The 19,264-nt window shown below is 33.1% G+C and overlaps 4 protein-coding genes across 4 annotated transcripts; 1 reads left to right on the top strand and 3 right to left on the bottom strand.

The window, feature by feature from the left end:
- Positions 1 to 322: 322 nt before the first annotated feature.
- Positions 323 to 6,238, bottom strand: LOC132696770 (protein grindelwald). The gene is made up of 4 exons (XM_060661781.1): positions 5,840 to 6,238; positions 4,958 to 5,011; positions 4,548 to 4,705; positions 323 to 4,203 (listed from the first exon to the last, which is right to left on the bottom strand). Exons 1-4 carry the CDS (start codon positions 6,057 to 6,059, stop codon positions 3,988 to 3,990), a joined length of 648 nt encoding a protein of 215 aa, XP_060517764.1. The 5' UTR covers positions 6,060 to 6,238; the 3' UTR covers positions 323 to 3,987.
- A 6,502-nt stretch (positions 6,239 to 12,740) lies between these two features.
- LOC132697025 (hsp90 co-chaperone Cdc37) lies at positions 12,741 to 14,400 on the top strand. The gene is made up of 5 exons (XM_060662273.1): positions 12,741 to 12,922; positions 13,030 to 13,317; positions 13,372 to 13,650; positions 13,699 to 13,923; positions 14,002 to 14,400. The coding sequence occupies exons 1-5, from the start codon at positions 12,890 to 12,892 to the stop codon at positions 14,269 to 14,271; spliced, it is 1,095 nt and encodes a 364-aa protein (XP_060518256.1). The 5' UTR covers positions 12,741 to 12,889; the 3' UTR covers positions 14,272 to 14,400.
- Positions 14,401 to 14,529: 129 nt separating this feature from the next.
- LOC132697024 (BRCA2-interacting transcriptional repressor EMSY) lies at positions 14,530 to 17,743 on the bottom strand. The gene is made up of 4 exons (XM_060662272.1): positions 17,568 to 17,743; positions 17,344 to 17,518; positions 16,914 to 17,288; positions 14,530 to 16,030 (listed from the first exon to the last, which is right to left on the bottom strand). The coding sequence occupies exons 1-4, from the start codon at positions 17,626 to 17,628 to the stop codon at positions 14,962 to 14,964; spliced, it is 1,680 nt and encodes a 559-aa protein (XP_060518255.1). The 5' UTR covers positions 17,629 to 17,743; the 3' UTR covers positions 14,530 to 14,961.
- A 299-nt stretch (positions 17,744 to 18,042) lies between these two features.
- LOC132696907 (reactive oxygen species modulator 1) lies at positions 18,043 to 19,114 on the bottom strand. Its single transcript, XM_060662039.1, has 3 exons — positions 18,945 to 19,114; positions 18,760 to 18,890; positions 18,043 to 18,241 (listed from the first exon to the last, which is right to left on the bottom strand). Exons 2-3 carry the CDS (start codon positions 18,888 to 18,890, stop codon positions 18,133 to 18,135), a joined length of 240 nt encoding a protein of 79 aa, XP_060518022.1. The 5' UTR covers positions 18,945 to 19,114; the 3' UTR covers positions 18,043 to 18,132.
- Positions 19,115 to 19,264: the final 150 nt, after the last annotated feature.

A 19,264-nucleotide genomic window follows, 5' to 3' on the forward strand; every position in this document is an offset into this window, starting at 1 on the left:
TAATTTTTTTGCATCTCCATTCATAAAATATCCAGAAAAAAATAATTAAATTCTTTTATCAAGATAAATATCCGTTTTTGTTTAACAAAATCGTTAAAGGTATAGAAAATCTTATCCCACCTTAATTGACTAAAATGTTGCCTTTATATAAACTTTGTTTCTAATGTTTTAGTTTCATCGTGTAATGTTTAAGACATTTGGTATGAAATGACCAGAGTTCTTAAAGTAGCTTAATAGACGTCATTCCAAAGTCTAATATTATTGATACAATTTTATCAATTCGACTAGTTTATTGTACCCAACTGCGAAATAAAACACTTCATCTAACTTTACGACTTTACTAATTTACACGTATAACAATATTTCATTTATTTTGTTATTAGCACCGAAAATCTAATTTATAGTTTGCGCCCACGTTTGCGATACCGTATTCGATTTGGATGCGTCGATATTTATTCAGCTCATTAATTATCGATATTAATTAATTTTCGTCCACGTAATATAAATGCGACCAGTATGCGTTTCAATCGGCCTCCAAGAAGAAAGTAAAATGTTTATCATTAAAATGCAACAAATACAAGAAAATCCAGTGTTTACTTTAAAAATTACACCTTTCAATTTGATTCTTAAATAAAACGGTACTGTCATTCCGCCCGTATCGCACTCAAATTTTTCGTGTCTGATAGCATAAAAACTGGCCAAGCGCGCTTCCTAAATATTTTTTTAAATTAAAACTTACGAATAATGCAATGATGATAAAAAAAAATTAATATACGACTAGACATTGATTTTATATTGAACAATTCATTTTTTGCAAATCCTAACGATTGATGAAAATGTGCATCTTTGTCTGTGATAGAATACTTACAGCTGGTATTATTGTATTGTATTACTTATCACTCAGACAAAAGCAATTTTCCTTAAATATGTTACTTGCAAGCAAAATAAAACAATACACAGACGGGCTGTCATCCGAAAAGGTCTATTATGAAAAAAACATATTTCTAAGAGCAATTTATGTTGTTTTCAGTGGGAAGTAGTAGAAGTAAATGTGTTTTTTTTTTATTGCTCTAATGACCCTTGACGACCGTGGAATATCGTGTAAATTGTATTGTATATTATTGTATTGTATAATATTAAATTTCAAAAACAGTTAGATAAGCAAGTTCACACCTACTACGGATGATTTAAAAAAAAATCCCGTAATATATCGAAATGTTTCTGGGAGGGACACATACACATTCACACATACCTTATATTAAGTAATACATAACCCTTTGAACATTTCACGTGACTTACTAAATTTCACGACTTCATTAAAATCTCTATGCCTGAATAGCAGAAATGTAGAATATTAAATGTTTGGAAAGATAACAATCGGATTCGAGTTGTATTTAACAATGCGCCATTCAACTTAGACCGACTCGAGACTTTCAGAAGCAAGTTTTAATTACTTCAAGTTCGAAAGAGTCCACGCTCATGAGTTTAAACTAGAAATCAGTCAAATTATTACAAACTAATGGAATGTTTCGTATGGACGGAAATGATGAACCTTAGAATGTTGGTCTCTATAACAATAACATATAAAAACTAATTAAAACTATCTACACCAAAAAGTTCGTGGGTTTGTGGTTTGACAACTAACGTTAATTAATATGTATGGTTAATTAATTCTACAGCTATAATTAAAATATACGATTAGGTAATTCTACAGCCATAATAATTAAGTACGTGAATATAATTAAGTAAAACTGCGCCGCAGATATGAAACCCAATAAATGTTCTACAAAGTCGTCAAATATAGATGTTTTCGTAGGAGATCTCAGTAATTATAATGGCTATGGTAAAATCGATGGCACTTTCTCAATTGCCTTGTAAGATAGACTACATAGTGAAAATCACCACTCGGTATCATCTGTTGTTTTAAAGCTATATTGAAGAAATCGGTTTTTTGATGGTTCCATCCTAAATATTTTTTATATACATATGCGCCACTCATAGGTGACTATAAACAAATTAAGCAGTGTTGTTCTTCTTTCAACGATATATAAATTGTGTATTTTATAATCATTTTCCAAAATAAACTAATATTGTCATAGCCGCGCGAGACTTTTCTTTTTATTTTGATTATTCGCCATGTAGGACTTAAATGTCATTTATGATTTGCATATTAACAAAATACATCTTAGTGTTTTGACCAAAAAACAAATGAAGATATTAAATTTGTTAAGACTTTTCCATTCTACCCAAAAATGTGCCCGAATAAAGCGTAAATATCCATTTTGGTAACTTGAAAAACGCGAAAAAAAAATCGAAATCCTAAACAACTTGTTGATATAGCCCGAAAACAGAAGACAATAGAGAGTTCTGGTTCTCACCATTCAATTCTTCTCAAGAAAAGCGATCGAGAATGTGCAATCCGCTTTTGCCGTAGCTTCTGTAGCTACCGAGATCTATAGAAACCTACAGAACATCCTTTTTTGCCCACTTCGAACGTAAAGTAAGATAGATATTTTAAGGGAGTGGAAGTTCTCCTTTAAATAAAAAAATATTTGAAAGTGAAGCTATGATATATGCATATACGTGTGTACTAAAATTACTGCATCAAAAATAAAACATTATGTCACCACTTTTATACATTTTTTGCTACTATGAGGGGGATCACTCTCCCAGATATTTATTTTACATTGATACCTAAATAACCTAGCATGAGTACCACAAGCTTTACCAGAGGTTTGGGAAAAACTTGAGGGTTTGCGACGGGTTCCTACTTGAGTTAACCAACATTGCACAATGCCCAAACGAAAGTGGAACGGAAATATCTTAAAATATAAATAAAATTATTAAGAATGACTCTTAGTTACAAAAAAATATTTAGTACGATATCGACTAAAACTAAAAAAAATATCCTCTTATAATATCGCTAGTATTGCTGTGATGTTTTTCTATTTTGTTCAGATAACAAAGACAACTCAAGGAAATGTCAGTAGGCAAATTTTCTGAGGATCTTTTTTTGGTTGTGTTGAATCAAATCACTTCAATTTTGAGGACACTTCTAGTATACGCTTTGACACAAATAATTTCAAGGACATTTATAAAAAACCAATTAAGATATAAAAGACAGCAGAATAAAGGAACCATTGAAACTGATATAGCTAATACGTAATATTTTCACTTGACTTGAGCTTGAAGACAGAACATGGTCGTAACCATCACATTTAAACATAAAAATGTAGGATTTTCTAAAATCGAACTGCCACCATTGACGTCATATCCGAAGTCGTATCGACAAAGTAATATTTTAAACCCACTTCGATATTCTTTTTTACTTAATTTGAGACAAATGATTTAAATTTATTCAATAGGCAGTTGCCCAGAACACAATGATGTCGTTTTTCTAGTCCTTCGGTAGCACTTCCAGACCTTTGATTTTGTGTTTTGTACAATTTGTTCCGAACCAACCAAAACTCATGCTTCAAATAATAAGTATTCGAGAAAATTAGAATTTTCCAAACTGAACCTTCTCAATTTCAACAGATCATATTTGACAGTTAAAATCTAGTTCTATACGAAACGTCAAATAGCTGTGGATATAGACACATTAAGCCTTAGCTACCGCGACAACACCTTTGGTTTAAAACCTATAGCTAAAAACTCAACATTATGTTGTTCACTCTTATGCAGTCCTTTGTTGTAATTAGTTCGAATTTAAGTGAAAACAACCAACAAATATAGAAAAAAAAATAGGTCGTGCCAAGCAAATTAATTCAATTAACTTTCCAGTTTAACGTTCCATTAAAACCTGTGGGAATGCTATGGAAACTAAAAAGCGATTTTTAGACCTTTTTGGGTCTTTAGACTTTGAAGTTATTAGTCTCTTTGGGATACAATGTCATTGGCATCTACCTACGTATTACTGCAAGCGTCGCGCTGTTAGCGCTAACTAACAACTAAGCAACAAACAGTAACAAAAACAAAACATTTTAATTAAAACGAACTGTTGGGGGTTTTCGCCATTGCCGGATTGTCGTAGGCATAATCAAGTGTGCTGTCTTCCGCAGGCCTTCTACTAATTGACGTCGAAACTGTAACGGGACTGTTTCCGGAATGAACCGTAGGAGACGGCATTTCCAATCGCAAGTCGCGTTTTTTATTGTCATCACCCACACTGTTGGAAGATGGAGAATCTACGTTATCCCCTTTCTGAAAATCAACAAATGACATTGTGCTGATCCATAAGTAAGTAAATAAGTATAAATCTTAATGTAGGTAAAGGTTCTAAAATGTTCCGGTTTTAAAATACAGGGTGTTAAAGCGTTCTATTGAGTCCCTAAAAATTGTGCATTTGACTGTTCGTCTATGGACGTGCACACTTGACTTAAAATATGTTTTTTAACGTAAATACAAACCGTAACATTTTAATGACTTATTAGACGCACCAGTTCTTAACGCGCAATTTTCAAAAACTAAAAGACAATTAATTGGGATAACAAACTCTATTGATCCAAATCAGGTTGAAAAAAAATTGATACTTCTACGATACTTACTGAGCCAAATATTTTATTGCGAATAATTTCCAATGTGATGTTCTTTTTAACTTTCCACCGATACAATTGGAAGCATAGAAGACAGCCTAGTATTATCAGCATGAAACATACCAACGTCAGAGTCGCGGAAACCATGGACGAAAGCTTTCCCACAGTACCTACAAAAAATGCTTAAACATTACAACAGGTCCGTTAAAAAAAATACCGGTAGGCTGGATAAACTAATTATATTTTTCTTTATTTTGGCGAGTTTTCATAAGGGGATTTAGGTTTTTTAATTTCTTAGGCTTTGTCATGTTAAATCAGTATTTGGGGTTTTGGAGAAAATATTTTGGTATGTTCTAGTCTAGAGTAAATTTCGATAGATCTATAATCCTTTTCAAATATTTAAACTTTATCAGCGACCTTACCTTTCAGATCGTCATAATCTTCTTTGTGAACGTATCTTGCGTCATGAAGGTAATCTGTAAAAATTTTAATTATTCAATTTTTGTTTTTCGCTGCAGTTTATATTATCTATCCATAGAGCTAATAACTAGGATATGTATACTTTTACCGTTATTATATTGAACTTTCGATTTTATAAACTTAGTGAATCCCAAATATTTTATGTACAAAAAAGTCTAAATAAAACGTAGAAAAGCACATTAACAAATTATGAACACTAATTTACTAGTTATCAACCAGTTACAGTCAAATATGCGTAATAAGTGTCAAGTTTTTTAAGCATTTTTTGTTTTTGAAATTTTCCAAATATCGCAAAACGTTTTGTTAATATAGGAAGGATAATAGAAAGTGTAAAAAAATTTGATGGCTCTATTTCATCTTATTTTTATTTTTACTTTTCGATGGAGTTGCTGTATATTATAGATAAACAGGCTCGTTTGACTTAATCGCCTCTTTATAAATATAATAAGCTGAATTACTTTCCAGAATTCTCTTTCAAAAGGTCCTCACAAAAAGCATTTTACATACTGATTGTGATTGGCAAATTTTATCACTATAAAGTTCTTATTTGAAGCGTAATAAAAATGCTATACGTTTCTCGTTTTGTTTGTTAATTCGTATTTATTAATTTTTATCAAAGCCTGTGTCCCTCTTACGGATATATTTTTGGAGTTTTTTGCCGACGTTTATGAAGAAATCCTCGAATTTGCTGATAAAGAATGCGAAATTTGGAACACTAGATCGTTTTTAAGAAAGGAAAACAAGTACGTATGGCACATTAATATCCAAAAATTTACGTTCACACAGTAATTTAAGGTCATAGATGCTTTCAAAAATGTCTATACCTTGACACTTTTCTTCGCAAAGCTGCTTTTCGAAATTGTGATGGGATGCGTTGCATATCTGAGCACACGATTCGCACGCTTTGTCAAACGTGCAGTACTGTCCTACTTTGCACGTTTTTTGACCACATATCGACCCGTTTACACTAATAGTACCGCCCACCAAAACCCCGCAGCACAGTACGACCAAAACCACCAAACCTATTATCGATTCGTCCGCCATTTGTGCACTATAGTACGCTTTGCAATTTCACATTTTAATTTCCGCGCTGATGATAACACCCAGGATGCGACAGGTGCGCCAAATCAAGAATTTAGTAGCTGTTACCTTCAGGGTACGCCATACGTAATACAACGTTTTTACCTGGATGAGTCATTTGTCTACGTGGTACTGTTTTGTGCGGTGCGGCAGTATAGGAGTTGCGAGACAGGTACAAACAGTGGAAGGGGGCCTTCGCGAGTAGTTTGGAAACGTGTTTTGTATGCTTTCTATGTTTATAACCAGGGACGTAACAGCAGTTGAAATGCCCAAATAGTAATGCAGTGCTGCAGTACTCCGTTTGGGGTGTACCTAAATTCAAGTGAAATTATTCATTTCAGTCGCTCCTCAGGAGGTAACTTTTCTTATGCTACATAGAATACTCTGTATTAAGACATTCCTTAATCCCTCGGAAATTCTAGACATATTTCAATTAACACCCAAGCTTTTCCATTTTTGATATATTGTAAATTTTATGTCAAAAGGGACGTTTGCTCGGTTGTAAATATATCTATCGATTTCTCTAATACGGTCCTGCAGTTTTTACGAAAAATATTCAAAAAGCCAGAGAAACTTCTAAATCAAAATAAATGTTTACTAGAAGGCAGACGCAAAGAAGTTCGAGATTCATCCTCTATTTAGTCATAATGCGAGAGACAAAATCTTAATTACGAAATAATAAACGGAAACACGTACGGGAAGTCTCTGAAAAAAAAAACAGAATTTTAGTTAGTTCAAAATTAGGAAAAAGTTGCCCAGATCATAAAAGTAGTACTAGCTATATTGTGTTCATATTAGAAGAATTAATGTTTATCAATTTGGATTAAAATAAAGAAATAATCAAACTAAAAATATCCCATTTTTTATTAGTAATAGTAATAGTAAATATAAGTAAAATAATTCGTACCATGATGTCAAAAGATTTTTTGACGCAGCAGGAGGGATAACTGTTTTTTTTTAATAGTTTTCTATTGAAGTGATAGACGATGAATCACTTGGTACGTCCCTGTTTATATTCAACGATAAACGGAATGTTAATAATTGCCATGTTAAGCGCAATTTGCGAGGTTTATGATTCTTTACTTATTATACTGAGATTAGAAATTTATATAATTAAAATATAGGTACAAATTACTTAACATTAATTTTCAGTTTGGTAATTATCATGTCTCATAGTGTCTGGAAGTTTGCAACAAATTTTTTAATCAATTACAATTAAACAAAAATTTTACTGCCAAAAGTTTGTGCAAATTTGGTAACTACTTGACAGTCTCATAATCTAATATATTTTTAGCGATGCGATGTTACTGCTTCGCCGGAAAAAATAGCATAGATGCAACACACCAATTTACCATTTTAAAAACGTTTATTAATTAACATCAGCATAAAATTATTAATAGCTTTCTACATACATAATATTATCACTGGCAAAAACAGTCCAAATAAATCACAACTGCTTAGTTCAAAAGAAAATAAACGATTAAAAGGATTTCACCCTCTAACAAACGATTTACCTTAACAAAAAAAACAGTGAGAAAAACTGAGAAGTAATATAAAACAATTACGGTCATTAGTATTTACGTGTATGACAAAGAAAAGAGTATCCATTACTTTCAGTCTACTTCTAAATTAAATATACTTTATAAAATTGAATATTGGGTACATTACGGGACTCATTACGTACTTTAATATATCATTCTATTCTATGGTGGCGACACGTAAAATAAACCCTTCTGAGAACAGGTAAAATGTAAAATCGGGTTGACGCGATCTAATTTTTACATGTACATATATATTTAACTGGTAATTTTTTGGTGATAGACATGTTTATATTTTTTCGAAACTTGACTATTTTGGTCAATTTTAAAGGTTATTTTTTAAATTTTGATACAATAACCTATAGTTTTTGGTGTTCGGACATTTTAATTAAATAATGTGGGCATAGATTTAATTCCAATTTTTTAAGAAACGGAGTCGTTCAATTAATTCTTTTTGGCACTGTACATATCAAATTGCTACTGAGAAAAATGAACCAATAATTGATCTGTTTTATTTATTATTTAAAAGCGAATTAATTTTATCTACCATTTTTTATGTCATCCAACCACCAACAAAAGTGAAGTGAACATTTTAATGGACAAGGCGGATTATTCTTCTCCACTATTCGTTATATTGCATATTATTTGTAGTTCACGGACAAGGCAAAAGTATTTATCTCCACCATTTTATACCTTATACCTTTTCCCAGTTTTGTCTCAGTTTCTCTTACGTATTTTTTTTTAGTTGAGAAAAGGTAAATAATGCGGTATGCTCCATTTGTTTCCTTTCTTAAATGCTGCTATTTTTCGCACTCCCATGGTTCGCAGTTTTTTATGCAATTTTCAACTTTTTTTTGTCACTGATTCCGGTTTTACTAAAAAATCCTGGTTTCCTCTTAATGCTTCGCTTCTGTGACGTCAGAGTTAGAGATTAAACTCTCGATGGATGTCGGTAATGGGCAAGTGTCCTTGGTAAATTTGGTAAAAAACGCTAATAAGTAATGCTCAGTATTCTCTAGATAATGGGTTGTAACTCTACTTTGCTTTATTTTTCTCCTGCAAGTTTTGGAAGTTTTAAGCAGTTCGCTTTGAACTTAGATCGCGTTTGTAAACTAATCTTAGTATTATTGGTGTATTTACGAAAATTTAACTAAATAGTTTCAATTTTATATCGGTATAAGGTGGCGTAGGGGAAACACTTTTTTTTATTTTCAATTAAATTTTGTTTTGATTACAGCTAAATGAGGCTATGCTGCGGGATTTATTGACGTATTGATAACATTACAACAAAGAAAGTCGCAAATCTGGCCATCATTGGGATAGAAAAACATGAACGAAATGTAAAATCACATATTTACAAACATATTATTCTGCATGGTGAAGTTACCTTAAGTGTGTAAGTCGCTGTTTGTTAAGAGAACCAAACACGAGGCGTCGGAAATCTGCGACTACATCTTGTAGAAAATAAAAAAATGTTTGTATTACACGCACATTGTATTATATTAAGATAATTATTTTTTAATAGGAGATCTGATCTTGTTTGTTTAAGGTTTTGAATCCTGTCATATTCATACGCTTATGTTTAGGGGTAAACAGAATTTAGTTTTTGAAAACTCAGAACACAGGACATTACATGGGGCGTTGCAAAGGTTTCTGGTTTCTTTGCTCCTTTACTCAGCCTGAAGAATTGATAATCGATATATGACTGTTTACTGAGCACGTATATTAACATTTTGTTAGAATTGTCGCACATGCCCCGTAGCATCTCCTTAGAAAAGGAATATGTGTCTGTCGTAATTGCCTGATTTTTACGAACACCGACAATTATAATATTATAAATTTAAACAGTTTCTTTCGATTATCTCAAAAACGTAATTTTGGCACATACCCTCTTTAGCATTTTCACTCTTCAATCCCTTGAAATACTTTAGAGTATTCCCTTATTGACGCCTGCCAAAATTAATCAACTTAATTGTTTAAAAGATGAAGATACTATTACACATGCTCGCAATCTATTGGTGCTCGCTTCCACCAATTAGTTCTATAGTTCAACGACAGATAGCTCCACAACTGCTTGTAAGCCATCTGTTTATGGTGTCTCCAACCTCTGACAGGAGGTGGCGCCACTGCCTTTTAAACGCCATCTAATGAAGCTGGCGGTCACTAATTAACTTCAGTGACTAACAAGAGATGGCGCTATTAACGCATGCGCGTCATCCGCTGGTGATTGTTTCAACTAATTGAATTCAGCCAAAGCGCATAAGATAGAGGCGAAGGTCGCGTATACTGTTACGAACGCTATCTAGTATTTGTGTCCAAGTACTAAAGTACTGTCATAGTGGTTTAAAGTAATGTGTTACACTGGAAATACTACAGCAGGTTGTAACGGATAACAGCACATTGTACCCTTCATACTTTAAACTGAATTGAACCGTGAAGCTCGTGTGCGCTTTTTAACATTGCCACTAATGGGAGCCTTCCCCTCTATCTTATACTCTGTGGATTCAGCGTTTAACAATGATATCGGTAGGGTGTAGGCGTCGTTTATTCGTTTTTGCGTTAACTAATTAGTTCCTTAGAAATCAGACAAAGTCGCACTCTTGAGAAAATAATATGATTTAAAAAACATTTTAATATACAACATGTACAGGTCGTGCTTGAGTTGAAAGTCGGCGAAATGGGTGTCAGTAATACTCGTGACTGAAATGAGAGTCATCCCCTGGTAAGTACCCATGGTGTTGTCCCTATACTCTTCTTTTCCATCCGCTTGTGGATAAAATCGTTCCTGATCCGGTTGATGAAGATGATTAGCATTAGAAGGGGTAAATTTGAAATCACAAAATGGCAAGCTGAACAACCAGTGTAACAAGATAAAAAAAAACTATGCTCCGAACTATTTTTAAATTTGAGTTTAATGCGGCAAAGTATAAATTAACTTCACTATGTGAAGGCCTGCACGGAAACAAAATAAGAATCAGATGCAAAACGGCAAAATGTCTTTTCGACATATGGCGCAGTATCATTTTCAAGGTTCAAAGAAGGTGAACACTCTAGAGACTTTCTCTGGTCTACAAAATGTAGCTAAGGATGCAAATTTCCAGAAAAATTTAAGGAGCTTGGGGATTAATCTAGAAAGGCAACAAAAGAGGCAGTTAAAGCACATCCTTTCAAAACACATGTACACTGTACCTTCCTTTAAGCTTACCATTAAAAGAACAAATTGAGTCGCCAACAAATAAACAAAAAACAAACTTTAATAAATTTTAATGTACAGTAGATAAACATTGAATTTAATCAGCATATGTGATGGTTGTCGCATACTTGTACTATATGAGAAACACTAGAATTAATTCGTCTGTGTCACCATTCTGTAAAAGAGAAAAAAAAATTTGATTGGTTTTATTGGTTAGTCTATCCTTGGTCCTAGCTAGCCATTATTTGCTACAACCAAATAATTATTATTATTTTTTATGACTTATATTAGTCAGTCTATCCTTGGCCGTAGCTAGCAATTATTTGTTACTCAATGCTTCTGAAAAACAAAGCTGTACACAAAAATACACAGGGCATAGTAATATCAAAGCTCTTGCTGCCCTAACTGACTGCTTAACAAAAATTTCTATGTAACAATAACATATTTACATAATATAATTTTTATAAAATATTTTAATAAAGTATCAGGAAGATCCCACTACCTGGTATAAAGCAACCATAAATAGCTGGTTTTCATAACTTTACCGATGCATTTAAGGTTAAAATTAATGGCTCTTCAAATACACCGAGAATTAAATTTATTATGTGCTCCCAAACCATATTAAACCTATTCAACTGCTACAATACGAAAAACCAATCTCAAACGGCTGCTTTACAAAATGACGGTGTGTTTGGATTGAATTGGATTTACTTCTAATGGCCAAGACTACAATAGGACATTCGTCCAGCTTAGACAAGTGTGAACATAATACAAAAATGCTGAAGAATGCCTTCCTAAAAGAAGGGTATTGGTCTAGACCAATCATCCTCCAGGTTGATTAATATATAGAAAATGGATTTCAACAAGAAAAGTATCTTTAAACGATAGCAAAAAACGGCCTCCCCGGAGCATCCGGCCTCTATACCGGCGTCAACTTGGAAACATTCACAAAACACTCAGAAAAAAAATCCACTTTTGGAACCGATATTAAAAATTTAAGGACGATTACACCGGATTCTGTAGGGAGCGAGCGGAGGTTAAACCTCTATGTACAATGCCACCAACAGAATCGATGCGTTTCACAGAAAACTATTGGGCACGACTATCAGGATCATTCGCCCATTGCCGACTTCCGTCGAGGGTACCCGACAGAATCGGTGGTGTGTTTCAATTCAATTAAATTATGCGTTTCACAAAAAATGTTTGGCGCGACTGCTAGGATCATTCGCCCATTGCCGACTTCCGTCGAGGATCTTCGCTTTTGGTCATGGACCAACACGTACAAAGAAGACATAACCAATATTTGCTCAACTAGCAAAAAACAATTTTGATAGATACCGAAAAAACCGACACCCCCACGCTCCACCGCGTACCAGCAGGCCACCATACCGACGTGAACGGGGAAAGGCGTAGGGATCGGTGACGATTATCACTTTAAAACGTTCACTAAACACTGAAAACACTAAATCCACCTAGTGGAGACCGATTTCAAAAATTTTTGGACGATTACAAAGGATTCTGTAGGGAGCGAACGGAGGTTAAACCGCCGCCGCGGTGTGCTTAGTGCCCTCGTTACTTCGTTCTTCTTTTTAAGCACAACATAGATGCTGTAAGTTGAAGCGAATAGTTCGTAATGTTTTAATCAATCGAAAATCCATCATTTTGCAAACACAAAATCAAAAAAAAATTGCGGTTAATTTCATCTTCCAATTTTCTTGTAGCAGACACGCTGCAATGTTAACATAAACAAATAAATCCTAAAATGCATGTATAAATTGGATAGCGCTTACAAGATTTAACAATAACAAAACGAAGAGTTCTTACCTTTCACGTGAATTGGATTATTGGAATTGGAAATTATTTTTTTTTTTTGGAGGTTATCCACAGACGTCGGTAATGAGCGACTGTTCTTGACATATTTCATTTGAACAATGGAAGGAATTAATTCCCTATTTTGACATTTACAGATTGAGAAATTATTCGAGAATTTTCAGAATTAAAGTTTGTTTACTAATTAAATAAATTCGCATTATACTTGGGGTACACCTTAGTGAAATAAAATCATGGTAGATTACAGCAAGTGGAAAAATATTGAGGTATGATTTAATTATTAGAATCCCTTTTGATGACTTTCTTTTATATATTTCGTATAAGAAAAGCGGTTTATATGTACACAAAGCAGTTAATTTTTGTTTGTTAAAAGGTATCAGACGATGAAGACGAGACGCATCCAAACATTGATACTCCTTCGCTTTTCCGCTGGAGGCATCAGGCCAGAGTTGAACGTATGGAAGAAATGGAGAAAGAACGAGAAAAACATGAAAAATTGAAAGTTGCCAATGCAAAGAAACTGAAGGAAATTAGGCAAAAATTAGATGAATTAAAAATGGAAAATGCTGATGCAAAAGACTTGGAAAAACAACTAAGAGAATTAGAACTTGAAAAAGAAAAGTTGCTTAAGGAAGAAGAGGAGTTGAAGAAGAAAGAGAAGGTTTGTTAGATTTTGTCATATTATGTTTATTAAATTAATGTTTATTTCATTTAGCGGACTCCATGGAATGTAGATACTATAAGTAAACCTGGTTTTACTAAAACAATTGTGAACAAAAGCCCAAACAGGCCCAAGGAAGACAACTTGAGTGAAGAAGAAAAAGAGGAGAGAATGAAGAAATTTATTAAAGAAAATGAAAAGGACCTTAAACACTTTGGCATGCTTAGGAAATATGATGATTCCAAATTGTTTCTAAAGCAACATCCACATTTAGTGTGTGAAAATACCGCTAATTATTTAGTCATATGGTGTATAAATTTGGAAATGGAAGAAGTAAGTAGGTTTCTTCAACCAAATCCAACCTTATAACTATCCTTTTAGAAACATGATTTGATGAATCATGTGGCACACCAAACAATTTGCATGCAATATATTTTGGAGTTTGCTAAACAACTTGATTATGATCCCAGGGCTTGTGTTGATGCATTCTTTACAAAAATTCAAGTGGCTGAAATTGAATATCGGCAATCATTTGATGATGAACTTTCAGAATTCAAAGAAAGAATAAGAAAAAGGGCAGCAGAAAAGATCGAAGCAGCTATGAAGGTAAGAACAGAATTTGTTAAATGTGATCCAGTGAGCATTTGCTTTGAAACTTCATAGTTCAATATATATTTTCCTCAGAAGGTTGAAGAACAGGAGAGGCAACATCGGTTAGGGCCTGGTGGGCTTGATCCTGTCGAAGTGTTTGAATCCTTGCCAAAAGAACTTCAAAAATGCTTTGAGTCACAAGACATTGCTCTACTTCAAGAAACTATAAGCGCGCTAGATAAAGAGGAAGCGAAGTACCACATGCAAAGGTGCATTGATTCTGGTTTGTGGATTCCTGATGCCAAAAAAAAACAGGAGGAACAAGAAGAGGCACAGCACGAGCAACTTTCATCTGTATCTTAATATATAACATATATAAACAAATATTTTTTATGGTAGAATATAAATTTTTGTTTCAATCCTGTATCAATATATGTTTCAATGTTAATTAATCAATAAAAAGAAGCACTGAATTTATGAAAATTTATATTTATGGTTAAAATAATTAAAATAACAAACATATAAATTCTGTTCTCCCTTTTTTTACATAACAAAAAAATTTGATGCACCTTTAAAAATTTCTTTCATCAGTTGGTGAAAGCCACAAAAAACAAACATCATAAAAATGAATGTTGAAGATTAAAATTATGAATAGTCAATAAATAATTTGAGCAATTTGTTTTATATACAAAAGTCTTAAATGAATTAATAGGCAATATGTTAGGATAATCATATCAGCAAAAATGGTAATTCCTTACAAAGTTCTTTCCTATAAAAATAAAACATCTAGCAGAATATTTTTAAAAGAATAAGATGAATTTTATTCACATTTGTATCAGTTTCTTTAGTTTATTTTTTTTAATTTCGGTATGGTAATAAAATTGAAAGGCTAATTTTTATTTTTGTTTGGATTTAATAGCTTCGCTTCCAGATTCCTTATCAATAAAAAAAAGATAGGCGTTTTAAAAAATTTAAATATACAACTTTCTCGGGTTTTCAATATGTACAATAAAAACTACTATTTCAAAATAAATATAAATATTTCAATTATTCCTAAACAGAAGCCATTGATTTGTTGTATTCAACATTTTCAATTATCTTATTGCCCAGCGATGCAAGTATCTCAGAATTTATCTCTTCTGCGGCTTCACTTTCCAGCCCATTTTCCAGTGCTAGTTCAGTGTTTACTTTAACATCTTTCACACAAATGATTTTAGATTCGTTAGAATTCTCACACAATACCTCTGCTTGTTGCGTTTTAATGTCACCGTCCTCTATAACTGCATCATTTCCAGGAACCAAGAGTTGGACCCCATTTTCAACTAAATGTGGTTGTATTACTGCCTTTGTATTGCACGCTTTTGTAGTGTCATCCACTTTATTAATGCTGGTTATACCTTTAGGAACACAAATTGAATTGCTGCTAGTCACACTGACAGTTTTTCCCAATATTTTACCACTCAAAGGCAGCACCTTGATACCACCTTTAGAATTTAGCATTTGGAAATGTGATAAAGGTATCACCTTTTTGCCATGATTGGATTTTAATGTAACCACGTTGTGTTTCGCTGGAGTGGTACTCTGCGAATTAACCACCGCGGTCACTTGTATGGTGGAGGGAATAATTTTAAATTTGTCTAAGTTTAATTTAGTTACTTTACTCATGGGTACAGATAGTGTTTTCTGTAATATACTGTTGGATGTTATGGTTTGAGCATTGGACACCACAATTAACTTTTGACCTTTGTTTATGGGTCGTGGGGAACCAAATCTTATTTTCTCTGGATCTGTACTTGCACTAGATTGCTTGACTGGATGATTGACTGGTACAGCAACATTAGGTTTAATGCTAACAACTTTCGCTGGATTGGAAAATGAAATTGGAATCCTTTCAGCACTTTCTGTCGATGCTGAACCGTCATCCGTAGGTGTTGCTGGCGGCAGTGCAATATTTTGGATGATATTTACCTTTCCCATTCCACTTTGACTGATCTGACTATTGCTCTGTTGCAGTTTTGCATGGGATGATGGTTGTACAGGATTAGGTTGTATAAAGTCATGTTCAATTTCTGAGGGTCCCCCCATTTCTTTTTGCTTAGGTTTAAATGGCTTTGAAGTTTGTCTGAAAAGTAAAAAGGCAGTTATTTATTATTATTTCGCACATTAAATATTGCAGATCAGAAGTAGTAGCTAAAGGGTCACCACTAAATGATGTTAGTTATTGCAGGTAATTAGATCGATATAATATGACCCAACCATAAATTAGCATTTTAAAATTTTTGCTACTATTAAGATTGAGTGTTTATAAGTTTATAAGAAATATGCCCCCTTGTTATATAATAACTCCCTCAAAATTTTTAAAAATAATAAGTATTTTTATTAACAATTGTTATTTGATATTGCTATATATAAGACAAACTGGATTTCAAATTCTTAATGCAATAAAGCAGTAGGATAAAAACTATATAGTTTAAGTGTGTAGATCCAACATTATAATTTTTTTTTACCGGCGTCAGTCTGCTTGAAAGATAAATTTAAATTCATAAACTGCAATTCAAATTCATTCCTCGCAAATAATAAAATTCCAAATTACCTAGTTTTTGACAAAATTAATATTTACCATTGCAAGCACAATGACACTACATTTATATCAGGAGTACCAAATATTTGGTCTCTGGATCGAATGTCTGTCTACCTACTTCTTGTCCTATATACACCAGAGGACTGAAATTTGGTTCTCCAGTGTAATCTGTCTGAACTTAGATACAACATCCTCTGTTACAGGCAAGGGATGTATGATGAAAGGTACAAGATCCAGTTCCCATTTGCCACTCTTGCGACATTGCCTATAATCTCATGATGATTTGCCCCTCTCTTTTTTATTTTGAGAAATTTTTAACATATAAAATTAAAGGTAAATCAAATACTATCCAATATTACTTAAATAGCGGGTAGCACAAAAATATACAAATGGGAGTTTTTGTACCTATATAATCTTCCATTACCTGTATATTTGTTGAATTTTACTCAATTTGTTTCCGGAATTAGGGCCCAAGAGATGTTGAGCTAAACTACTATTTTCACTAGGTATAGAGATTTTACGCTTCTTCATATCATCTTTTGGTACATCCGGTACTCGAAAAGTTTGTGTTTTGATTGCAACTTCTTGTGAGGCTCCAGACATGGACTGTGTAGTGATGGGCCTCTTTCTATCTGTATGAGAAGGGAGAGGCAACTGTTTATTAAGTTGACCAGCTACATCGGATACTTCATCAGCAATCACTGAATAAGAAGTTTGTGGAGGTACTCTTGGTAACAAGGGCACTAGCCTTCTTCCTTCCTGGGCCCAATCTTCTAATGTGGCTGACTGTCCTGTGATGCTAAATAGAAATTGTCACAATATCAGAGCAAAAGTTAAAAACATAAATAACTCACTGATATGCAATTGTATTTAGTTTCTCATCATTAATAGCTCTTCTTATTTCTGCCTTATGTCTTTCATTTGTAATGCTTAATGTAATACCTGTGTCTTTTAACAAGCGCCTTTTCTCTGGATTAAGAGGCCCTTGTGCTCTCAGTGCCGATACAAGTGTAGAATACGCTTCTAATTCTAAAATGTATTCAAATAAAAACACATCCCTTAATTGATGGACACAAACCTAAATTTCTAAGACACTGAATTGATTCTTCTTTGGTCATATCTAGTAATAGTGGCCACATTTCTAATACGATATTTCAGAGAGATTTGATAGTAGACATAACTGATAAATTCAAAATTAGAAATTAAATTAGTTTTGTTTTGCCCTGACAGCGTCGATTAAAGTGGGGTTAGGAGGTTTAGAATGTACGGTAAGTTAGAAATATTTTACGTTCGCTTCCATCTGCACAGTATAGGCCGACAAGTTTCAAAGATTTATCTATCCGTTTTTCTGACGTAACGAGCAGTGCTTGCAAGGTGCTTGATTGGCGAAGGAACGGAATAGTTGCCTCATTTGTATTGGTAATTTTGTAGATTTAATGGTATTTTGAATTTTTGTAATTTTAAGTCTACTTTGCAATTTTTCAATATTCAACATTAAAGATAATACTGTAGGAGCGCAGTAATTAAATTACATAATATAATTTTGTAATTTTACTTTAATACTACAAACAATTTGTTGACTATTAATAACAAACCCTGCAGGCACATAAAACAATTGAACCAAAGTCAGTCTTATATTAGTTTCAACACCTTAATCCAGATCCGATAGCTAAAAATGTACCAAATGAACCTCCTCCTTGTAACATTACTTTCCCAACTGTATTCACAAGTTCTTTACCTCGTAACCCAGACCTAAAATAAAATAAGTCAGCTATAATTCACTTTAAAAGCAATGTAAGGTCTTAGTTGAGGATAAATTGTTTTACGTACATACAAACCAAAATAGATGTCTGAAATGTTATGTTTTCCTTACACACTACAAAATTGGTTACTAAAAAATAGATGCATATAAAGTTTCAAAGTCACCTTGCCTGTTAGTTCCACCAAAACTAAATTTATGTGAATGGTACGAAGAACACAAACAAAAAATAACAGTAGATAACAGTAACCCTAGGTGAGGGAACAAAATAATCTATTCAACAGTGAATGTACAATTCAATTTAGCATTAAATTGTGGAATACTAGTTTCATCATATGACAATGTGCTTATCAACAGGAACTTTACTTCTAGATTGATACTTCAAATAATAAAGCATTCAATATTATTAGTAATTTAGTGGGACGACCTTCTGATAATCATTTTACTCATACTCAGTACAAAATCATTATTGTTAATATGTCAATTTTCTTGTGTAATTTGAAAGATTTACCTTAAAGCGGAAAAACCACCAAATAAAGCTCCGCTGGCCATACCAACGCAAAATCCTAGAACAAAACCCATTTTCATTTTATCAAAGCATGAGGGACCCTGTTGGGAATACACTCCTGGTACCGCTGGCATCTGAAAAATATTTGATAATCACCAAAATAATTGTATTTGTATAAGCAAAACAACTTTTAGGGCAATTTGCACAAAAAAATCCTTAACCCCAAGTTTTCTCTGTTTTCGTACAGAATAATAATTGAATATTATATCAAACACTTAAAATTTTTCTAAGATTGACTTTCATATCTTAACCCGACATAACCAAACTCTGCAAATTCCACGGTTCACACAGAAAGAAAACTAATTTTTTCTATGGGTTTTTATGTAAAAACACAGACCATCAGTTTTTTTATGGAAGCTGGATCTTTTCTATGTTTTAAGTTAAGCATTGCATCGAAGCTCCGTAAATAAACACTTTTTTGACAAACTCAAATGTCGAAGCTAATTGG

The sequence above is a fragment of the Cylas formicarius genome, unplaced genomic scaffold (genome assembly GCF_029955315.1).
Source record: "Cylas formicarius isolate icCylForm1 unplaced genomic scaffold, icCylForm1.1 PGA_scaffold_1__22_contigs__length_36826433, whole genome shotgun sequence".
In the NCBI taxonomy this organism is placed as follows: domain Eukaryota; kingdom Metazoa; phylum Arthropoda; class Insecta; order Coleoptera; family Brentidae; genus Cylas; species Cylas formicarius.